This window comes from Penicillium malachiteum (genome assembly GCF_028827825.1).
Source record: "Penicillium malachiteum strain IBT 17515 chromosome Unknown utg000001l:1.0-8184562.0:1.0-8186909.0, whole genome shotgun sequence".
Lineage (NCBI taxonomy): Eukaryota > Fungi > Ascomycota > Eurotiomycetes > Eurotiales > Aspergillaceae > Penicillium > Penicillium malachiteum.
In genome coordinates this window covers 3,699,171-3,719,838 of record NW_026643094.1, presented here as the reverse complement: position 1 = coordinate 3,719,838, position 20,668 = coordinate 3,699,171, and the positions used below count along the sequence as shown (strand labels likewise).

General features: G+C 46.3%; 9 protein-coding genes across 9 annotated transcripts; 5 read left to right on the top strand and 4 right to left on the bottom strand.

Annotated features, from left to right (window-relative positions):
* Positions 1–369: 369 nt before the first annotated feature.
* On the bottom strand, positions 370–2,618 carry N7483_001402 (transcription factor TFIIIC subunit TFC6; the record flags this gene model as incomplete). The annotated part of the gene is made up of 2 exons (XM_057084839.1): positions 370–1,196; positions 1,256–2,618. The coding sequence occupies 2 exons, from the start codon at positions 2,616–2,618 to the stop codon at positions 370–372; spliced, it is 2,190 nt and encodes a 729-aa protein (XP_056950988.1).
* An 886-nt stretch (positions 2,619–3,504) lies between these two features.
* N7483_001401 (vWA domain-containing protein) lies at positions 3,505–5,685 on the top strand (the record flags this gene model as incomplete). The annotated part of the gene is made up of 4 exons (XM_057084838.1): positions 3,505–3,627; positions 3,696–3,873; positions 3,935–5,032; positions 5,093–5,685. 4 exons carry the CDS (start codon positions 3,505–3,507, stop codon positions 5,683–5,685), a joined length of 1,992 nt encoding a protein of 663 aa, XP_056950987.1.
* A 246-nt stretch (positions 5,686–5,931) lies between these two features.
* On the bottom strand, positions 5,932–7,814 carry N7483_001400 (uncharacterized protein; the record flags this gene model as incomplete). The annotated part of the gene is made up of 8 exons (XM_057084837.1): positions 5,932–6,146; positions 6,207–6,491; positions 6,545–6,625; positions 6,676–7,020; positions 7,079–7,313; positions 7,369–7,410; positions 7,477–7,559; positions 7,622–7,814. The coding sequence occupies 8 exons, from the start codon at positions 7,812–7,814 to the stop codon at positions 5,932–5,934; spliced, it is 1,479 nt and encodes a 492-aa protein (XP_056950986.1).
* A 3,575-nt stretch (positions 7,815–11,389) lies between these two features.
* N7483_001399 (uncharacterized protein) lies at positions 11,390–12,460 on the top strand (the record flags this gene model as incomplete). The annotated part of the gene is made up of 2 exons (XM_057084836.1): positions 11,390–11,434; positions 11,492–12,460. 2 exons carry the CDS (start codon positions 11,390–11,392, stop codon positions 12,458–12,460), a joined length of 1,014 nt encoding a protein of 337 aa, XP_056950985.1.
* Positions 12,461–12,771: 311 nt separating this feature from the next.
* Positions 12,772–13,576, bottom strand: N7483_001398 (dolichyl-phosphate beta-D-mannosyltransferase; the record flags this gene model as incomplete). Its single annotated transcript, XM_057084835.1, has 2 exons — positions 12,772–13,405; positions 13,473–13,576. The coding sequence occupies 2 exons, from the start codon at positions 13,574–13,576 to the stop codon at positions 12,772–12,774; spliced, it is 738 nt and encodes a 245-aa protein (XP_056950984.1).
* A 259-nt stretch (positions 13,577–13,835) lies between these two features.
* On the top strand, positions 13,836–15,393 carry N7483_001397 (uncharacterized protein; the record flags this gene model as incomplete). Its single annotated transcript, XM_057084834.1, has 4 exons — positions 13,836–13,875; positions 13,953–14,001; positions 14,059–15,139; positions 15,199–15,393. The coding sequence occupies 4 exons, from the start codon at positions 13,836–13,838 to the stop codon at positions 15,391–15,393; spliced, it is 1,365 nt and encodes a 454-aa protein (XP_056950983.1).
* Positions 15,394–15,613: 220 nt separating this feature from the next.
* Positions 15,614–16,626, bottom strand: N7483_001396 (uncharacterized protein; the record flags this gene model as incomplete). The annotated part of the gene is made up of 2 exons (XM_057084833.1): positions 15,614–16,475; positions 16,529–16,626. 2 exons carry the CDS (start codon positions 16,624–16,626, stop codon positions 15,614–15,616), a joined length of 960 nt encoding a protein of 319 aa, XP_056950982.1.
* A 316-nt stretch (positions 16,627–16,942) lies between these two features.
* Positions 16,943–17,903, top strand: N7483_001395 (hemolysin III family protein; the record flags this gene model as incomplete). The annotated part of the gene is made up of 2 exons (XM_057084832.1): positions 16,943–17,456; positions 17,500–17,903. The coding sequence occupies 2 exons, from the start codon at positions 16,943–16,945 to the stop codon at positions 17,901–17,903; spliced, it is 918 nt and encodes a 305-aa protein (XP_056950981.1).
* A 1,176-nt stretch (positions 17,904–19,079) lies between these two features.
* Positions 19,080–20,438, top strand: N7483_001394 (Zn(II)2Cys6 transcription factor domain-containing protein; the record flags this gene model as incomplete). The annotated part of the gene is made up of 2 exons (XM_057084831.1): positions 19,080–19,430; positions 19,485–20,438. 2 exons carry the CDS (start codon positions 19,080–19,082, stop codon positions 20,436–20,438), a joined length of 1,305 nt encoding a protein of 434 aa, XP_056950980.1.
* Positions 20,439–20,668: the final 230 nt, after the last annotated feature.

Sequence of the window (20,668 nt, the reverse complement as noted above, 5' to 3'; positions counted from 1 at the left end):
AAACATCATATGAGCCTTTAATCCAGCCACCTTCTTTAATATGGCATTATCAACAAGATCCACCTTGAAACGCCACAGCCGTTTTTCCTTGATAGGATGATTTTTGATTGGTGACTCGGGGTTTATTGTTGCCGGGGAGGCCCACTCTAAGCGTGGCTGGGATGATCCACATCATGCATCAAGTACATCAAGCACATCCACTTTATTGCATCAAGGATATCCTCGTCCCTAGTTACTTTTCTTAGTCTACGAATAGGAGTTATTTATTCCATATATTGAAGATTATTGCTCCGTCTCATGTTGATTAATCTTGTAATGATCGACGAAATGCCGGCAGGGTCTCGCCCCATGATCGGCAACTCACTGTAACTAGACGGTAAGATCTTCGACCCGCAATAGGCCACAGCCAACCGCCGCACTGCCCCAGCCTGCACACAAGCGGTTAGGATTCCATCCCAGTGCTGTGACGTGTGTACCTTCATCGTGAATCGTAGTGAGACTCAAGCCCAATGGTCGACTCTCTCCACTCTTCACAACACCGGGGTTTTCTGCCCGAAATCCCTCATGAAATCGGCTGACGCCTGAACCGTTGGCGTCATGCCCTGGGACCCAATGGTGGATAAACCACATCTGCTGCCACTGGGGCTCCTTCCCGTACATGATGCGACGCATAGGGTTGGTTCCCATCACTTCCCCAGCAGTGCCACCAAAGAGGAGGCTGGGGTGCCAGAAGCTACAAGGAGCCAGAGCGGAGACGGTGCCATTGAGTCTTCCGGACGCATTAGTGGCAAAAAACCGACGGATCGGCATCAGTCGGCCGTATTCGTTTTCATCACTAGAGCAAAATGATTGAAGCACAGGGGAATAGCTAAGTTGAGAGGAGCTCAATCGCACGCGGACGGTGCTTGTATTCTCGCCAATGGGATCAACAATAGACCACATTCGAGTTTCCCCATCGACTGATATCGTTGAGATGAGGTGTGGATATGCCGGGTAACCGGAAGCGATATTCAAGACGTAACTGGTATGAATGGGGTGGTAGAGGTATGGATCGGGACTAGAGGAAGGTAGAATGCTCCACAACGCGACAAAACCGTTGGCACAGCCTACTGCAATATCACTCGGGGAGAGCCAAGCCACTGTGGTACAGATGGTCGAAGGTGTGATCGCCTCGAACGCTGGTGAGGTCACTCTCACTAAAATTATGTGTCAGTCATGAATCTAGAGAACAACAGGGTCTTCTGCGGGTTCTAACCTATTTGCAATTTCTTGAACTCCTTTTGTAGCTTGATGTCCAAGACCCGTACTTTTCCATCTCCCCACACTCCCGCCAATAGACCGACGTCTATCAAGCCGTTGTCCACCTTACCTCGCCTTTCTCGTCCCATAGGACACCAGGCCATTTGCCGCAAATGCCCCCATTCAGTACATAAGATGAGACGAAGATGTGGTTCGACATTCATGTCGATAGTGTTGGTCATGGTACCAGCTTTTTTAGACATGAATTCCCATAATTGAAGAGCGGCGGGATAAGGGGGCGAGGGAACAAATGATGTGATGGGGTCACTCTCAGGGTTCATGTATTTCTTCATTTGATCTTCTGTGATCGGGGCAGCCACGGCCAGATACTGTGGTAGATCGTCCTGATTAGGAGCCCATGCCATGCACTGAATCTTCTGTCCAATATTGATCAGCCAGCCTTCGTGGAGCTTGGTTCCTGTTTGATCCGAGCTGTTGGGCTGTTGTTCCTCCCAGGCCTGGCTGACATTCATAGCCTCGTGATAACCAAGTTGGAAGGCCTGCTGGTCATTTGCGGGCCCCAGAAGTACTGTATGAGATTTTTCCTTTGGCTGTGGTAGATATTCTCGGCGTGCTTCAGCCTCTTTCAATTTCTTGTCGACTCGCTGTCTCTTCCGAAATTTTTCACCGATCTCCTCGTCGTAGTACCATGCCCATCCTTCTTTTCTTTCTCTTTCGACATCTTCCGGAGCAACACCAAGGGTTTGACCGAATGGTGAATCGGACTCTCCATGGGTCTGTTCTAGAGAGATACGGGTTGGGTAAGTAGAGTCTCGTCCCCATCGCCATCGACCGCGCTGGTGAATTGTGAGACCCAAATCACGGTCATCAGAGCCATAGGTCAAGTTGTAGTGCATGAACTTTGAAACTTGATCTCGAGAATCCAAAATGCCTCTATGGTGAAACTCAGCCACAGATGAGGATGATGGGGCCAGAGTTTCTTGGGTTGTCTGAGCTTTTTGAGTTGTCGTCTGTTTTCGAAGTTTTGAGGCGGGAGCTTTCCTTTTGCTCTTGGGAGTACTTGCGATCTCATCTACGTCCATAGCATCGTCGTCCTCTCCATCCATGTCGTCTTCTTCTTCGATTTCTTCCTCTTCTTCGACTTCGTTCACTTCCTCTTCATCAACAACATCGGGCTCTGGGCCTGCGACGAACTCTTCATCCGATCCATGATCTTCCCATTTCTTTGCTTTCTTTTTAGATGGCTTTTCTGGCTTCTCGGAGCTCGATTCATCGCTTATTCCTGCTGATACGAAGGGATCCTCAGTGTACACCGCCCTGGGGCCCTTGTTGCGGGCAGATCTGCGGCCGGCAGCCATTTTTTCTCCAAGTGGAATCAAAGCACCATCGATGTTCAAGTGGTTCTACCGCATCCGCTGATCAGGATTCCCAAGTACCGGCGAATTGATATCTCAAGACGCGAAAATATGCGACAAATGAAAAGGGAACCGCGGTTTACAGTAAGGAATGCTGAAGCTTGTGATGCGGGCAGATACAATCCACGACGCGTTATACTGTATTGGGGGAGCCTCCCGCCTTACCTATTACGGTTAGCGTATAACTAGGATCAGTGACATCAACTGGCCAATGAGCAGAAGACTTGTATGTACAATATGCATTGTAGATAATAGATAATACCTAGGTAAAACATTGGAATAGATCGAAGGAGCATTATTACGAGTTGAGGCAAATACCTACAACGGAGCTCCGGAGTCTCAAGCAAAAATCCCTCTTTGATAAGCTTTTTTTGCCCAATAGGGCGCATAGTGCCGTTTTGCCGTTGCGTGATGACATCAGTTCAAGTTAGGATGAGATGCATGTCCCACACTGGCAAATAGTACGGAGTAAACCACCTGCAGAATTGAATTCAAGACCCACTTATACTATGTAACAAGTGATTCTAAAACCTCATTACAATATACTATACCCAAATAACGCGAGGCTCTGGGAATCGGGTTATCGGCAGACAAGATTCGGGAATACTAAACTGGCTCAAGCCGCTCAACTTGGGAAACGAGTCTGCCTGAGCGGAGTACCCAGCCAGACACAGCCAAGACACAGCCACCACGGGGCAAAACCCGTACAGGGACACGCGGACCCCCGCAACCTGAATAAAAAGGGTAGATCTTCCTCGCCAAGCTTCTAATTCCTACTTCATATCATATCATACCAGAACATTGAAAGCGACAAAGTTGGAATTTCAAGATGGGCACGGACAAAAAATCCACCCCGGCTCCCCCAACGTATGAGGCCACAGTCGATGCTCCTCGTCGTCGTGCCCATACCAATGCTGTCATCGCAGCAGGAAACCTTCGTAGCAGAGATGAGGTATGCATGGATCATTTCAATCATGGCAGTATATTCGCAACGATCTGACCATCATTCACGGTATCTAGCAAGATATGCAAAATCATTTGCAAAAACTTCAACTTGATATGGGCATCTACAACTCTGATATTGAACCCGAACACGACTCAGATTGGATTTGCAGCTGCCCAATTCACATATACAAGCAAAGAAAAATGAACCGATTGCCCGTCCAGAATGAATGGTCCAAAGCCGTCATGTATCCAGGTCAGCCTGATGCTAAGTCGTCTCCCTGAGAAAATTTGTTCAAAGCTTACTATTTTGATAGGCGAAAAATCCTACCATGACTGCTATCAATACTCGCCTATGTTTAGCGGTAACCCTTACCAGTTCATATCCGCTTATACAAATTCTGGTGGTTTCCGTGGCTATGGCGGTTACTCTGCCACGAGCGTGTATGGCGTTTCCGGATTTTACGGGGTCGCAAGACCAGATCCGTACAACTATACTAGAGCGCTTGAGAAAACACTCCGACTCAATAGAGATTTGAATAGAGCTGCTCAAATTTCTGTGGATCAGAAGGAGCCTAAAGTCAACATATGGACACCGATTCAACTTGACATGTCACCATCCGGCAAGGGTGCCGATTCCCCCTTGCCAGACTCATCTAGCAACGAGAAAAGTGCCAAATCATCCAAACTTTCTGGTCTTCGAAGGGCGTTTTCAATCAAAAGTTCCGAAGAAAGGGCAGCAGAACGAACGGCAAAGGCAGTCGCCAACGCTGAAGCATTGAGAAATGAGATTCTCTATGAAGAGAACGGTCGATGGCCAGACGAATCATGGCGACGCCTTGTTGCAGAGTATCAAAGTCATGTTGGTATGACAGGGAAAATTGCCGATCTCCGAGCTAGGTTTCCTCTGCAGTATCTCCATCTCCTTCGAGCAGGATACTTTGAGCCCATTCCCGTAGATTGGGCCAATCTCGCGTCGAATCCGCTGAAGTTTAGCATCGAGGCAGCATCCGGATGGAGGGGTATAACACCAGGTTGGAGAGGATTTGAGGACACTGCGGAGGAACGTCTATATTGGGTTTTAAATCACAGGGAAGGGGTCACTGGACCACGAATGAAACCCGATCCTATTTCTGCGATGCAGCTGGCCAGAGCTAGAATGGCTTCTGCTGTTGAACCCCCTCCGGCCTACTTCTCTCCTAACGATACCTGCCATGTTCAGCATAAATCGGATGGATATTCAAAGCAAGTGATGCCAGCGCCGTTTAGGCCATTCGATGCACCAGAGGTTCCTTCAGATGATACAATGATCCTGTTGGATGTATCGGGGTCTATGAATTTCGATCCTGTTCGTCCTATATATCAGCAGGCACTTGTCACAGCCTATGAGAGATCTTACCAACCGAAAAACAAAGGTGAGTCTGCTTTTAATCATCTAATGCCCTGTCTAATCTTCTAATGGTTCTATATCACAGATCTTGCCAAGGCCATTATCCGTCGCTTTACAGATGCAATGATCAACCACGATCATAATTCCACTGGTTACCAGCTAGTTACTTTCGATGATCAAGCTGAATACATTGGTTTCGTAAACCACAAGAGCTTTGAACAAACATGGGGCCAGATTCGCTTTGGCGGGAGAACAAGAGTCATGACAGGTTGGCAACTAGTCAAGAACCTCCATTTCCAGAAGCACTCCGAATCAGCCTTCTACCACCCAGTATACGGATGGCAAGCCGGTCCGGAAACTCCGAAGCTGAGATTACTTCTACTGCTTGATGGTGAAGCGAGCGATATGGACGAGTTTGAATTGGATCTGCTTAGCTTGTCTTGGGTACATGTGACGATCTTCTTGATTGGCGTGGATGGATGTCCTCATCATCATCGTCATGCGAATGAGCTGCAAAGAATTAGCGAGGTAAACCCTCATGTATCATTCGTTGATGCGCAGGGTAATACGCCTGAAAGATTTGTCACTCATGAACTTTTGAAGAGGCATCTCGGATATGATGTGTCAATGTCTGAGTTTGTGGAGCTGGAACAACCACCTGCGTATACCGAGCTATAGAAATTTGTGGCTTTATGACGATTGAGATGATATAATGAAGAACTTCTAGCTTTCTATCTATTCTATCCATATAGACACAACTTCCAACTTAAACGTTCATCCAATCATGTAGCATATAGGTTTGAAATTGGAACAGTTGAGATCAACGGTCTTCTGAATCCCGACCTTGGAGGGAATCCAACCCATTACTCCCAATGGGTTTTCTGGCACCATATTGTCTATGATCCCAGAGCCCAAACATGGCATTTATGTGAGATAAGCAAAGTCATCAGCATGGTCATCCCATTGAACGGTTTGTGTTTCTCCTTCCCCGTTACCCTTTTTCTCGTTGCGTAAATCGTAGACCTTCTTCACTGCTGTGAACAAAACCAAGGATAAAAGGACCATCCCGAGGGTCCAGCCATTCCCAAGATAGTACTTTGGTGTATCCTTTGAAGGGTAAATCTGGCCGACCACAACGCCTAGTTTCGGTAGGTGGTTAGAAGAATTCATAAAAGCAGCAGAGATATCGCATCACATACCAGCGAGATCCGTCAAAGTCAAAGTGATGCCCATAGTGGCATCTCGTTTCCCATCCGGAGCTGAGTTCAAAGAGGTCCAAGATAAGTTGATACCGGCAATGATGTACATTCCAGTAGTGATCAAGAATGTGGAGAAGTATTGTGCACCAGCCGGGATTGGACATAGGACGAGAATGTATCCTAAGGCGGTGATTGATCCAAAAATCATCACAAAGATATAGCGGCGCTGTATTCTATCAGAAAGCCATGCGACAGACACGTAGATAATGGCACACCACATTTGCACTGAGCCCTCTGTCAGCGCAATCAATGGGACGGATTATGGAGGTTCAAAATACCTGGAATGACAAGATACTGAGCTTGAACACTGCTAAAGCCGAGTCCGTCTTCAATGATTATAGGTGAGAAGTTATTGAACCCTGAATCAGTCGGCCCAGCTACCTTGTACTTAATTGTTCTTCAAGCTTACCGTAGAGTGGAGTCATCACACAAAATTGCAAGCATGCATGCAACCAAGTCTTGATATCCTTGGCAGCCCAAACAATGTGCTTGAATCCAAAATGTCCTCGTCCACCACTATACTGGTGCATAACCTCTGCGCGACGCCGCATTGCGACTTTATCGTCATCGTTCAAAAACCAGGCCGTCTCAAATGAGCTAGGCACGAGCCAAAAAGATACGAAGCCAAAGGCGATAGTCACACAACCCTCGATGATGTAAATCCATCGCCAACCTGAAATATTGGCTGCTCCATTCATGTGATAGATACCAAAGGCCACTAAACCTCCAAAAGCACCAGCAAGAGCGGATGATGCTGTGGAGCGTTAGAAAAAAAAATAGAATCGGAATTTGAAAGTGGAGGATCGAAGTACCAAATAAAAACGCCATGCGAACCGCTAACTCCTCTCTTTTGTACCAGTTTGCCACAAAAAGAGCAAGACAGGGAAATAGACAACCCTGGAATAACCCCAGGATCAGTCTTGTTGCAGCTAGTCCTGCATAGCTCGTAATCCATCCGCTACCAAGTGTGACAGCTCCAAAGGCAATTGTGAGAGAGGGGAGAATGCGCTCAAATTTCCATCGCTTTGCGACCATAGAAATGGGTAACTGAGTGTTTGTTAGTTCCGCGGCCGCTAATCCAATGAGAAATAAAAGTTCACACCTCTGACAACACGTAGAAAACATAGAAAATGGATATTGCGACCTGAATGAGATGTCAGTATGTATAGAAACCTGGCAGTAGCTTTATACTAGTAGGAGCTCAACTTACATTCAATTCGGTTCCCTTAAGATTCAGATCTGTTGACATTCCTTGGGTGTCCGTAAATCCAATATTAGACCTATCAATGAGGACTATATTCAAGTTAGCCGACTCAACGAACCTTGGGAGAAACCTTGGGAGATGAAGAGTATACTTACGAGAAAATTGAAGGCACCAATAAGTGGCGCAATGATCAAGTCTAGCTTTCGTACACATGTACGCTCCATCTCAATAAGACGATCATGATCAACATCCGGAAGATCACTTAGACTGGGGTTATCTAACGGGTCAGGCTTGATATCTTCAGTGAGATCTAATGACCTGCTTGGAGAGGAGGCTCTCGTCATGGCGTCAAGTGTCAGTTTTTGGTAAGCCGAGGCTATCGGTTCTGAATAGTTAAGAAGATTATCACTTTCAGTCTCAACATGGTCAAAGGAAACAGAAAAAAGGCGGAGATTTGGGCTCTTAAGAGATCTGTAGTTTCTGGGTCGCATTGACCCATTGAGGTAACATGTTGTCGAGTCATCGAGCTATCTAAGAAGGATCAGCTCATGGCGTACACACCCCGTCTGTCGGCTAATGATTAAACGTCCTTAAATGGAGCACCAGGGTCTCATGACTGGGCATGAATCCTTAGTGTATACTTAGCGTTCTTCCCCGCCCCCAGTTCAATTTGAAGTTGTGGGGAAGGATAATCGATTACCCCGCGAGTATCGTAGAAAAAAGCAAACATACCAAGTGTTTCAACTTGAGATGACTGGAGAGAATTAGAGAAGATTGGTAGAAAACCTTGAATAGGCAAATTCACATAAAGCATTTGAACCTTGGACAGAGCCAACGATGCAGCATGAGGTTGGAATATCTCTAGCTTCATTTGAAATTGAATAACTGGCATCATCTGGAATATTGATAAAGTCTAGTTATCACTAGTGCAGTATGACAGATCAAGCCCTAGAGGTTTACTAGGTAGATAGGTAGCATAGTCCTATCAATACTACTTAGTAAGTTACTAGATTATTATAAATAATGACCCATCTGGTGGCATGATTTTTGGAAAATAATCTTAGCTCCAGAGCGGCAATAGTCACCAGCGTCGTCTAAAAAATAATCTCAGCCACAGAACTGGGAGCCATTGCAATAACTACCAACGTCGTCTGAAAAATAGTCTTCGCCCCAGAGTCATAGGAATAATCACCAGAGTTCCAAGGTTCTTTGGAAAATTACCTTGGCCCTAGAGCCATCGAAATAATCACCAGCGTTCCTGAGTCCTTTGGAAAATAACCTCAGCCCCAACGTCATAGAAATAATCACCAGCGTTTCAATGTTCTTCCGAAAATAATCCCAGCCCAGAGTCATGGCAATAATCACCAGCGTCGTCTAGAAAATTATCTCAACCACAGAGCCATCCCAATAACCACCAGTGTCGTCTGAAAAATAATCCCAGCCCCAGAGCCATGGCCCATAGCAATAACCACCAGCTTTCTGAGGTTCTTCGAAAAGTTATTTTCTGTTGAGACCAGATTTACCTACTACTGTAAATCATCTGATCCTCTCACTCAACCTTGGAACTGTATACTATCACCTTCACCTCCAGGGGCTGCATTCTGACTGGTATTCTTTACTATCACATGGCAGATACTAGTACTACATAGTTGGTCAAAAGTCTGGCCACACACCAATGCTCAATATCTTTGAAGAGAAATCTCTCAACCATACCTCTCTAAAATATATTGAGAGTCTTTATTTGTATTATAAACTTGTTTAATATAAGTTCTATAGCTTCTAAAAAATACTCCGGTAAAGTCATCTAAATATGTGAGACATTAGGGTTTTTCTTTTAAAAAATGAAGGCTTGTTTTTTATTAGTATTTTACTATAAAATATTATATATGATAAGGTATTTGAAATATGATGATTTAATAGAGAAAATGAATTTAAACTAGAATATCTTGTTTTTAAATATAATATAATCGTAATGTAGAGTTATAAGTCCTTAAAGTAGAAAGAGTCATTATGAGTTAATTTTGGGGATTTTTTAATATGGGCGCCCATAGTAAAAATTTATTCCTTCAAATCTACCTAGTTTTAAGGACCCACAGCCTGTTATAGATAAATGGAAATAAAATATTTTTGGTATAAAAGTTCTAGAGTAACCAATTCCCTATCCTTTCCTTTTTTTTCTAAAAATTATACTCAAGTTAAAAGGTGGATAATTATGGTTGAAAATGGTCATATTTTGAGGTTTTATATGGGAAGCATTGGGTGTGGGGCCAGACTTTTGAACACCTATGTAGCAAATTCCATCATCTATCATGTACTCCAACATCTTGATATCAGGCTGGTTGGTCCTGGGCTCATAGTAATAATCACAAGGCTTGTCAACGGGTTTCATGAACTTGAACCTCAAAAATTCTAGTCGGTAACTAGCTGGGCTTGAGCTTCTTATCCACCAACACGATGAGAGCATCACTGAACAGACACTCGTTCTTCATGCGTAATGTTTGCCAGCTCAATGAATAATTGATAGCAGTGGATTGGTATACTTACAAGGCAACAGCGAGCGTAATGACTTCAAATGTTGGTCTTCACCCCGTGCCTGGAGAACATTACCGCTTTTAATGTAACTTCAAGTTATCATCCAGGGCGCCAGGTCCAAGAGAGTTCATGCTCTGCCCTTAGGTAGATACAACCTTGAAGTTCAAATGTTGTGTATGGATATGTGAAAGAGGGCTTGATGAACCCGACAGGAGTCTGCATGACCAGCGAGGCAAAATACCTAGGTATTGAAATGAAAAAAAAGTCTGGAGCTGGAATCGAACCGGGGACTTTCAAATTCGATGGGGACATTGAAATCAGGTACGCATCGAGGTGCGAGGTGGGATTCTGCGAATACCCTCACTTGATACACTCATTGCCATCACATAATCCCTGATAACTCGTCCATTCTTGATTATTTTCGATTTCTGAAAGCAGTAATAGCAAGAGCGAGTCTGAAAGTATTTTATGTGAAAAATATGAAAAATTTCAAAAAAAGAATTGCCCGCGGCCGAAGCCGCTGCCCCAACCACCCCCTGGTGACAACTCAGCCATTTTAGGGACCCAGACCATCCCGTCCAATACCTCCGTCCTCATCGTGTAGAGTCGGAGACCGTTATTCCATTAGACCAACAGGGCTGACTTGTTACTATTCTCCCCCTCGACTAAACTATATATGGGGTTTTTACCCTCCTCCCATATCCATCATATCCCACCACTGTGTTAGCTGGTTTATTCAATATTTCAAACTTATAAGCAGGGGTCTACGCCAATAGGTCAATTAACCATATGTGCAAGCTGAAGGCCTTACTATAGTACTGATGGGTATGCACAATAAATTTGAGACGGTTTCTTCCTTCCATATACATAAATCGTATGTATTTCAGGCTGTTCCACAAGCTGCTTTCGTCATTCTACTTACTAGTAGAACATACGTTCTTCAATTTCCAAGTCAACAGGCTGCAAATTGACAAGACTTTGAAAACTTTCAAGGTGATTTCAATCGAAAGTTTCCCCACCAGATCAACGCTTATAGTTGAGAGACTATAAACTCAGTCACCGTCAAGACCAGTTGACTGTCCACGGGTCCGAAAGGGCAGATCACAACAAATGATGATTTTTGGCTTCAGACCTATTTTTGAGCAGGTATCAGTTATCTGATGTGTCACATGTGCATGTTTCTCATGCAGGCTGCTACATATTAAATGCGTCGGGCACTCACGCATCATTGTGCTTACTCAAGTGGAAATATCTATGGTGCTCAGGTCCACGGGTATAGCTTGTGGTGGGGACCGTGGGGTACGAACTACTTGCCCGCCAACGTCACTTCTAAGTGCTCTCTGCCCCTCTTATCATAACATTGCAACTTTTCGTCACATTGATAAAAATGGCTTCTGGCAATCTTTCATTGGATGGAGTCCTTCATCAATTTGTGAATTACCTACCCTTATTTCCTCTTACCTGCTCAACTAACCCTTTACCTCGATAGGCCCCTAGGCTCGTTGCCTTCGAGTACTTGGCCTCGCAAGATAAGCCAAGCAGACCAAACAGCTTGATCTTTATTGGTGGATTGACTGATGGCTTGGGTACAGTCCCTTATGTAGCGCCGCTGGCTAAGACCTTGGAGACCACGCAGTGGTCTGTGTTCTCAATTCTACTCTCTTCGTCCTACAATGGATTCGGAGTCAGTAGTCTCGACCTCGACGTAGAGGAGATCGCGCAATGTGTGGAATTTGTGCGCAAGCTGAAGGGAGAGTCTGGCAAGGTTGTGATCATGGGTCACTCAACTGGTAGTCAAGATGTGTTGCATTACCTCCATTCGCCGAATCCTCTTCCTAAGGACCCCGAGTTTGATGTCGGTCTGACATACCTGACCAGACCTAAGCTCGATGGTGCCATTATGCAGGCGCCGGCTTCGGATCGAGAGGCAATTCAATATCTCATAAAGACCTGCGATCAACCGGAAGAAGCGCAAGGCGCTTATGAGCAACTTGTGAGCGCTGCGAAGAGACAGCCCTGGACGGATGATGAGCGCGATACCATCCTGCCAATGAACATGACTGCACTCCTGGGATTACCGGGCAATGCGCCCCTCAGTGCTCGTCGGTTCCTGAGCCTTACCAGCCCGGATAGTCCTGAAAACCCATCACAGGATGACCTCTTCAGTTCCGATCTCACCGATCAGCGCTACCGAGAGACATTCGGGCAGATCGGCTCGCGGGGTATTCTGAGCTCCAGCTCTAAGCTCCTGGCACTCTACTCCGGTGAGGATGAATACTGCCCACCATCTATTGATAAGGAGGCCATGTTGAAAAGATGGCAACTCGCAACTGAGGCTGGTGGTGCTTCATGGGATGCGCGGAACGGCGGTGTCATTCCTGGTGCTATTCACAATGTTGCGGAGGAAGGCCAAGAAGACCTGATTGGACGCGTTGTGCGGTACCTCCACGATATTTGAAGGACTTGATAATTCAATGAAACAAAGCACATATTTTAAGGATAGAGAAAAAAGTAGAATTATCGTAGAACATGCAATAGATCATTGAATTTTCACTTGACATACACAGAACTCGGAAAAGAAGACACGCAAACACCACCCAAGAGTTTGAAGGTAAGAAAGAAAAAAGAAATTGTAATGAGAGAGAGAGAGGAGGCCGAATGTGGGGTATATCGAAGTACGGCTAAACCGTTTATAGTTGACACCTAATGGGCCCGAATGAAATGTGTGCGACCCAAGAAGAGTCAATTAATAGGCGCTTTTTGCTGAGTTTAGACCTTCAGCCACAGAGTAAGCACGCCCTTGAGGTACTCCACGATCTCGGAGCCTCCGAGCTTGCTTTCACCATAGAGACGGTCGACGAAGGTGATGGGGCACTCCTCCACCTTGTAGCCCATAGCCTTGGCACGGACCATCATCTCCATCTGGAAACTGTAGCCCTTGCTCTGGGTGCTGATAATGACCTTCTCAAGAACCTGCTTCTTGTACAGACGGAAGCTACCAGTCAAGTCGCTAACACCGGGCATCAACATAACGTCCGCAATCATGTTCGCAGTGCGCGAAGTGAACTTGCGGAACAGATCCCAGCCGTAAACACCACCCTTAATATCTCCGCGATTGGCGTAACGAGTACCGGTGACAATATCGGCGTCGCTCTCCTTCTGGATGCGAATCATCTCAGGAATGAACTTGGGGTGGTGGCTGAAGTCGGCGTCCATGATGATGACGAAGTTGCCGGTGGTGTGTACCAGTCCATGCACATAGGCGGTTCCAAGACCAAGCTTGCCTTCGCGCGGTTTCAGGACGATATGGTCGGCACCATAGAGCTTCTGGAGCTGCTTTGCGATTTCGAGGGTGCCGTCAGGGGAGCCATCGTCAACAATGATAACCTCCCAGTCTAACTTGCTGTTCACAAGAAAGAAAGTAATTAGCTAAATTCTCTGTGCCAAATATGTGTCCAGAAGTTGCGCACTTCTCGTTGAAAGTCTTCTGGAGCAGCCAGATGATAATAGGGAGGTTTCTCCGTTCGTTGTAGGTGGGCAAAATGACCGAGTACTTGTTTTTGGTGGCAGCCATCTTGAAATTTGGGAATGTAGAAAGGCAATCGGGGTCGGTGTCTCCAGGACAAACTCAGCAAATAACGGAAATAAAATAGAAAGTAGGGAACGAATGGCCAGACAGCTTGTTGGAGGAGGATCAGTGTCGCGAACAACTCTGGCCAGATCCGGACATGTCCACCGCCTTCGGTTTTGCCCGATAACTTATCACACGAGCTTCCCCGGACACGGATGCCATGACCCTCGTGGATCTCTGTTTACTTGTTTATCTTTCAAGGATGGCATCACCGACAAAACACAGTCGCAATATTTCCCGGTGTAAGTATGCGCATTTTTTATTCCCACCATTGACTTCCAAGGTTGCTTTGGGGCCAAACGCTGATCTATTGTCCCAGCTTCACGGCCCCGCAGCTCAACTCGGGGCCCTCTAGATGCACCAGATGAGTGAGCAAAAACTTTCAATTTTTGAAGACGCGAGACCCAATCTCATACCTTTTACAGCCCACTTGGACCGAAAAGCTTGCGTACATCGCTTAGCTTGAATACAGACCCCGAAAGTGGTACCTTAGGGGTTTCTTTTCACGAATTGGACCCATTAGCTCCCGATGAGCTACCAGAAACACTAGGGAAGGATCTCTCATTCCTCCTTCGACATAATATCTTTCATGCGCTATCCCATACCGATATCCCGCCCCCTTTACGCTCTGAATTCATTGTCCTCGATCCCAGCGAACCACTCTCCGCATCTCTCGGCACGCTCGAGAAGCTACTTGCTCAAGGTCGCTTCCTGGTTGCTGCACACTTCGCCAGCTCAATATTGACATCCTCTTTAATAACATCTACGGATATTAAATTAATCTTTTCGCTGTTTTACACTCGTCTCGCGTGTCTTGAACTGTCCGGAAACACTGTTCTCGCGGCTCAAGAATCGAAAGCATTGGAAGATCTGCATTCTGCATTTTACTTCATTGAATCAAACTTCGATTCACCGGAACCAGATCAGAAACCGGAAACAGATCAGAAAGATGGCGCTGTTCCCGAGCCCTATCTTCGTCACATAGTTCCATGGCCATTGCGCGTGTTAGCTGTGAGACTTCAAAGTATTGGATTCGGCGACCCTCGCAGGAGTATTGGTGGACTATATGAAATTGGATTAGAGGCACGCAGGGAGATGATGAACCAGGAGATTGATGAAAACGAGAGAAAAATCTGGAAGGATCGATTGGCTGATCTAGGGATTCGCAGTGTCAATGCACTCATTGAGATGGGTGACCTCGATGCTGCCAAACGATCCCTCGAAAGTTTACGTTTTTCGGAATCTGATACAGATATTGTCAAACTGCGCAAAGCGCTCCTTTTTCTGAGAATTGGAGATGCCGATTCTGCACAGCAAGTCTTCGGTGACTCTTATGAGTCAAAGGAGGCGGCCTTGTTGCAGCCTTTGCTAAGCATGTCCGATGGTCGTTACAATGACGCTGTGGATCAGTGGCGGGTTCTTTATGAGGACCAAACCAGGAGCGATGAAGATCTGGTGGCACAGAACATGGCAGTCTGCCTGCTTTACTCTGGAAAACTGGACGAGGTATGTAGAAATGATGTCAACGGGCTTAATTGGTGTATCCCAACTTACCATTCTCTCAGGCACGTCAACTCCTGGAGTCCCAGGTCTCTGCGAATCACTCCTTTGGTAGTCTCATTTTCAACCTTTCAACTGTCTATGAGCTCTGCTCCGATAATGCAAGCCAATTGAAGGGGCAACTGGCAGCTACATTAGCGGGTCAACCCGTTTCTGGAGAAACAAACATAGATCGCCCTAATACAGACTTCAAGCTATGAGACAAATGAAAAGAATGGCCTTGAAGGGTCCCTTGAATTCAACTCTTTTTTGTAAAACGCCAAATGTGCAGAGAATGCCAAATTCTCTCATGGATGGATGAACGAATGCAACCCAATAATAATATCTTTATCCCTGTCGGTAGCCCAAACACCATGCATCATGATCCAACCAAAAACCAAAAACGCCAGTCAAAAAATGCGAATACGTACAGCTGCGTCATTATTGTGCTTTCGTGGGTTCTGGATTCGGCGGTGGTCGAATTCTAGGGCGTTTGATAATGATCTTGTCACCCTCCTTCTGCCAGCCTAGATTTTCTTCTTGAAGTAATTTCTCCCACGTCCAATTTACATCATCGCCGGTGCAGCCACCCACGACCCAATCCACATGAGCGCTGAGGTAGGCACTACCCACCGCCTTCAAGGCATGTCTCCGCATTCGGTCCGCCGCCCAGTTCATGACTGCGCGCATGTAGGAGTCTACACTTTTGTGTACCTGCCAAAATACCACCCAGTTGTCATGCATCAAGGCTGTCAACACGCGGTCTACAACCTGCGACTCAAAAGCGTGCTCCCGTCGCGCCCGTGCGCGAAGCTCAAAGGCTAATAACATATTCTCCTGCCGACAAGCATAATCGAGAATCAAGTAAGAAACCAAGTCTTTCACTTCCAAATCGGGCATTGGGTTGGACTTGGAATGTAGTCTGTTCAGACAATGCTCTAGGGAAGGGAAATATGACGGAGGATGCTGCGCGAGAATGGCCAGTCGAATCGAGAAATAATGAACTCGTTGGGCGAATCCGGGTAGAGTTGTTGCTGAGGTAGCCAAAATACCCTCTCGCAGCTTCCGGAGGGAAAGGAGCAGCTTGGACAATTCCGCCGATGGTGGGGGGACACCCTTCGCCGCGGGGGTTGTCTTGGAAGTTGGTTGGGCTGCAGGGGGGTTCGACGTTGCATCATTAGATGAGCTCATAGGAAGTGATGCGTGTGCAGTATCCAAATCCTTTTGGTGATCAGAACAGAAACGTAAATATCGCTCAACAATCTTATCGTAGTACTCCTCCTGGGCTTTCTGGTTCAGTAGTCTGCAACCTATTGCGTCAGTGGGTTCCAAAAATGGATTATCGATGTATCTTACGTTTTATCACCCTTGGAAATGAAGCCGACCCTCTCGAGAGGATCGGCTACGGGCCGTAATCGGCTTCCTTGGGGTCTGGCAGGTTTAGTGGAATGCATGGAGGGAACATGATAGAGCAAATAGAACCCGTATCAGATCTGGGGTTGATGCAAGTGTGGGCCGGCATTTTGCATTGTTTGCACCGAGGTTCCCAACGACGCAGTAGATTTGGTTCACCCCAACTACTCAACACTCCATTTTCTATAGTTCTTTGTTTCATTTTTTTCTTGGTGTCTTTGGATTTTCTTCTCTTTCTGCAACACTTTCTTCGAGAACAATCTCGTGACAGCTGATCTGCTTACATGCTGTGCATGGTTTGTGGCTGATCCGCCAAGTTCTAAACACCACGTCCTGCATTAGATTCTGCATGTGATAATGTCTCGCCAACGTCGACCGGTACAGGGGGAAGAGTCAGACAGCCCAGCAACTAAGCTGGCCAATTTAGTTCTGGAAGTACCACCAAAGCTAATGAAGAAACTTCTACACTGGGATGAGCTACCACATTGGCAGCGCGATAATCACCACATTCATACTGGATATCGCCCAGCCTCGTCGTCATTTTGGGTCTCATTCCAATCATTGGGCTATTTTCACAATGAGACAGTCAATATCTACACTCATCTTTTGCCGTCCATATTGGCTATTCCTGCGAGCTATCAGCTGTATAATGCTTTGACACCTCGTTATCAAACCGCAGATTCCTCTGATATTGCTGCGTTCATCTGCTTTTTCTCTGGTGCTGCTTTTTGCCTGGGAATGTCTGCTACATACCACACAATCTCCAATCATTCACCGGCCGTGGCTCGTATTGGTAATGCACTTGACTATATTGGCATTGTTGGACTCATCGTGGGTAGCTTTGTGCCCAGCGTCTTCTACGGATTCTATTGTGTGCCCGAGCTCCAGCATCGATACTGGACGATGATCTGCAGCATTGGGCTGGGGTGTGTGGGTGTCTCAATTCTCCCACGGTTCCGAACCCCCCCGTTGGCGACCATTCCGAGCTGCCATGTTCGTTGGGATGGGCCTGTCGGCTGTCTTCCCCGTGGTTCATGGTCTTGTTCTTTTTGGGTTCGAGCGCATGCGACAGCAGATTGGCCTTAGCTGGCTTTTACTCCAGGGATTCTTATACATCCTCGGTGCTGCCATCTATGCTGCACGGATACCCGAGAGATTGCGGCCCGGTCAATTTGACCTTGTTGGCAGCTCGCATCAGATCTTCCACGTGCTTGTTGTCTGTGCAGCAATAGCCCATCTGACAGGCCTTTTGAAAGCTTTTGATTATCGGCACGGCGGTACTGCCGAAATTTGTCAGATTCAGATTCCACGCGGCTGAGTTCTGGCGGTATTAGAGTGGAGAAGATGAGGTTGGACAACATGCTCATGGCAATTTTGGAGGTAGCATGAAATGAAACATTTCACGCAGTCGTGTGGCGAAGGGGAATGGTCGTCTTCGAAGGTGAAGGTCCCTGCTGACGATGACCCGGTTCGTGATGTGCAACAATGACCACAGTCAGAGCGAAGCGGTGAAAGCTCTGACAGAGAAAAGAACCAAAGATAGTGGCTCAATCCGGTCAGCCGAGTCAAATTAAATCGAGATTTTCACATGGTGCTCCTGTCCGTCGAAGAGAATTGTCTATGGGTTTCATTGGTGGCTCATTCAGACCTGGGCAACAACAGACACCCCAGAATAGTCCTTGTCATCGATGATATTCGTCATTTTCCCCAGGAATAGTGAGGGAAATAATAATTCAAAAAATAGTAACCATGGACAACAAAAAATTGACAAAAATAATTCAGGAAATCAAGAAAAGAAAAAAAGACAAAAAAAAAAAAACTTAACCCCATGGGCTATTACCAATGTTGCATCAGAGTGTGTGACCTTGAGGACCCCTAGGGGGTTCCAGGTCCCGGACTTGCTTTCTTGCTTTTATCGATCACGAGCGATTGCTCCAATTGAGCAACGGCTATCTTGAGAAATGCGGTCCCCAATCTGGGCCGATCACCGACACTGTGGGGGGGTTCGAGGGAGGAGCAGAAGCCCCTTTATTTTTACTTTCCAAGTGCCTGTCGCCAATCCCAGGTAAAGTTGATCAGATGGAAGCATTCTTGGGTTTCACAGCGGCTGACCTCTTTGCGGCTGCCGTCGGTATAGGAATCCGAATGGAAGTGTGACATTCTTTTATGACTGGTTTTTTTTTGGTTCATGAAGCTTGAGCTTGTTTCCATGATTTTTGCTTTATATATACGAGCAAAGTGGAGACTGGGTGTCAGAAGAAGCGGATACACTGGATGTGCCTTATTGGACTGTATATTGCACGCCAACCCCAGGTTCCTTTCTCAGGTCCTCGCTTTCTCCAATTTTTTATGCATTGATCCCCCGGCATTGTCGATCTTTCCTCTGTGATACCACTTTATTCTTGCACCCTACAATAAAAAACGCGAAAGCAAAACGAGACCCTATCCCAGTCTCTTCGATCTCTTTCCATATTCCATACATTTTTGGCCCTCTATGCTTGCCGAGACCAATGGTAGTCCCTATACTGGAGGGGATGCACCAAAGCTGAGAACTGCGTGTGAGAATTGCAGACAATCCAAAGTGAAATGTAATCTGTCTGGGAAAAACGTCTGTACTAGGTGTTTGCGACACGGTCTGCAGTGTCAGTACGGCTTTGCGAACCGATCTGGAAAACCGAAAGGTAGCAAAAATCGTGCCACGCTTCGCAAGTTGGGTCAGTTACAGGAGGAGAAGCCGCCCCGTGGATTTCGTGGGAATCGTATCGTACCTCCTTTAACAGACAGAGAGCCTCGAATGCCTACCAACTACACAGGACATATGGCAGATCCACTGATGGATGACGATGTGAGTTCTTTCAGATCACTCCATCTCTTTTCCACTGATAGTATCCTGACATAGACGTTGATTCAGATATGCTTGATACCAGGCCCGCCAGCGCTTTGGGAAAGCCCGCGAAGTTTTGGTAGTACTGCCGGACTAGATGCACCCATATGCCCCTCACAGTTGGGTGCAGTTGATGGCTCCCCGTTTACTGATCTGATGGATTCTTGTTCTGCATTGCCTCTTGGTATGGGATATCCACATACGCCCGTTACGCCTACATTCCTTCCCTCGGATCCCCTGATAGATGGAATGGCAAGTCCACCGTTTGGAGGATCTATTTCTTCCCCTTACTCAACAGCACCATGCGAGTGTGTGGATAAACAGTTATTCTATATGAACCGACTGAATCATCTTCTTGCTGAAACAATCCCTCTACGATTTGACCATAGCCTTCAAGCCATCAAGGCTACTTTCTGCGCATGTCAGGTGTTCATGCAGTGCATCAAATGCACCAAAGATAGTGCCAACTTGCTTCTTGTTATCTCTGTTCTCAATTTGACTTTGCAGCTATTCGAACATTGGATCTCACGCGACACTTCACGAGCTCCACGCATGGAGCATGGAATCGACATTCGCTACGGATATTATGAGATCGGTCTCGAGGATAATCGGAAGATCCGATTTTTTCTAATTCGGAGATTGTTGTTCCAGTGCAGGGACGTGTTGACGATGTTGACAAACGCTGTCAATACTGCTTATATCGAGAATCCCAAACTTCTGGGCGAAGGCTCTTCGGAACCAAGTATGAAAAGTGAAGACTCGACCAACCAGTCATGGCTTTCACCAGAGCACTTTGGAACCACGCTGCCAGATGTAGATCCGGATACACTAAGTTCGGGTCCTGAAAGCAATTGCTTTCTACCTATTATCGCTGGTTACGAAGCTACAGTGGAGGCATTTCTTCGATCCGTCTCCTCGAATGATTGTATCTGTGGATCCAAATACATGACGCGAGATGAGTCTCTTTGAAATCCAAACTGTGTATACGGGGTTATGGATGGGTGTGGATTTTTTGCAGCATTTTTCTCCTTGTTTGATGCCTTTCGACGTTCAAGTTTCAATCCCTGCAAAGTTGTATTTTACGGGGCAGGATCTTCTGTGTAGTAGATAGGATTTCTTAGCAATAGTAAACTTGGACCGGCTAAGCTTGAATAATAAATCGGCTATATAAATTAATCTCGAGTGCTACTAATCTCCAT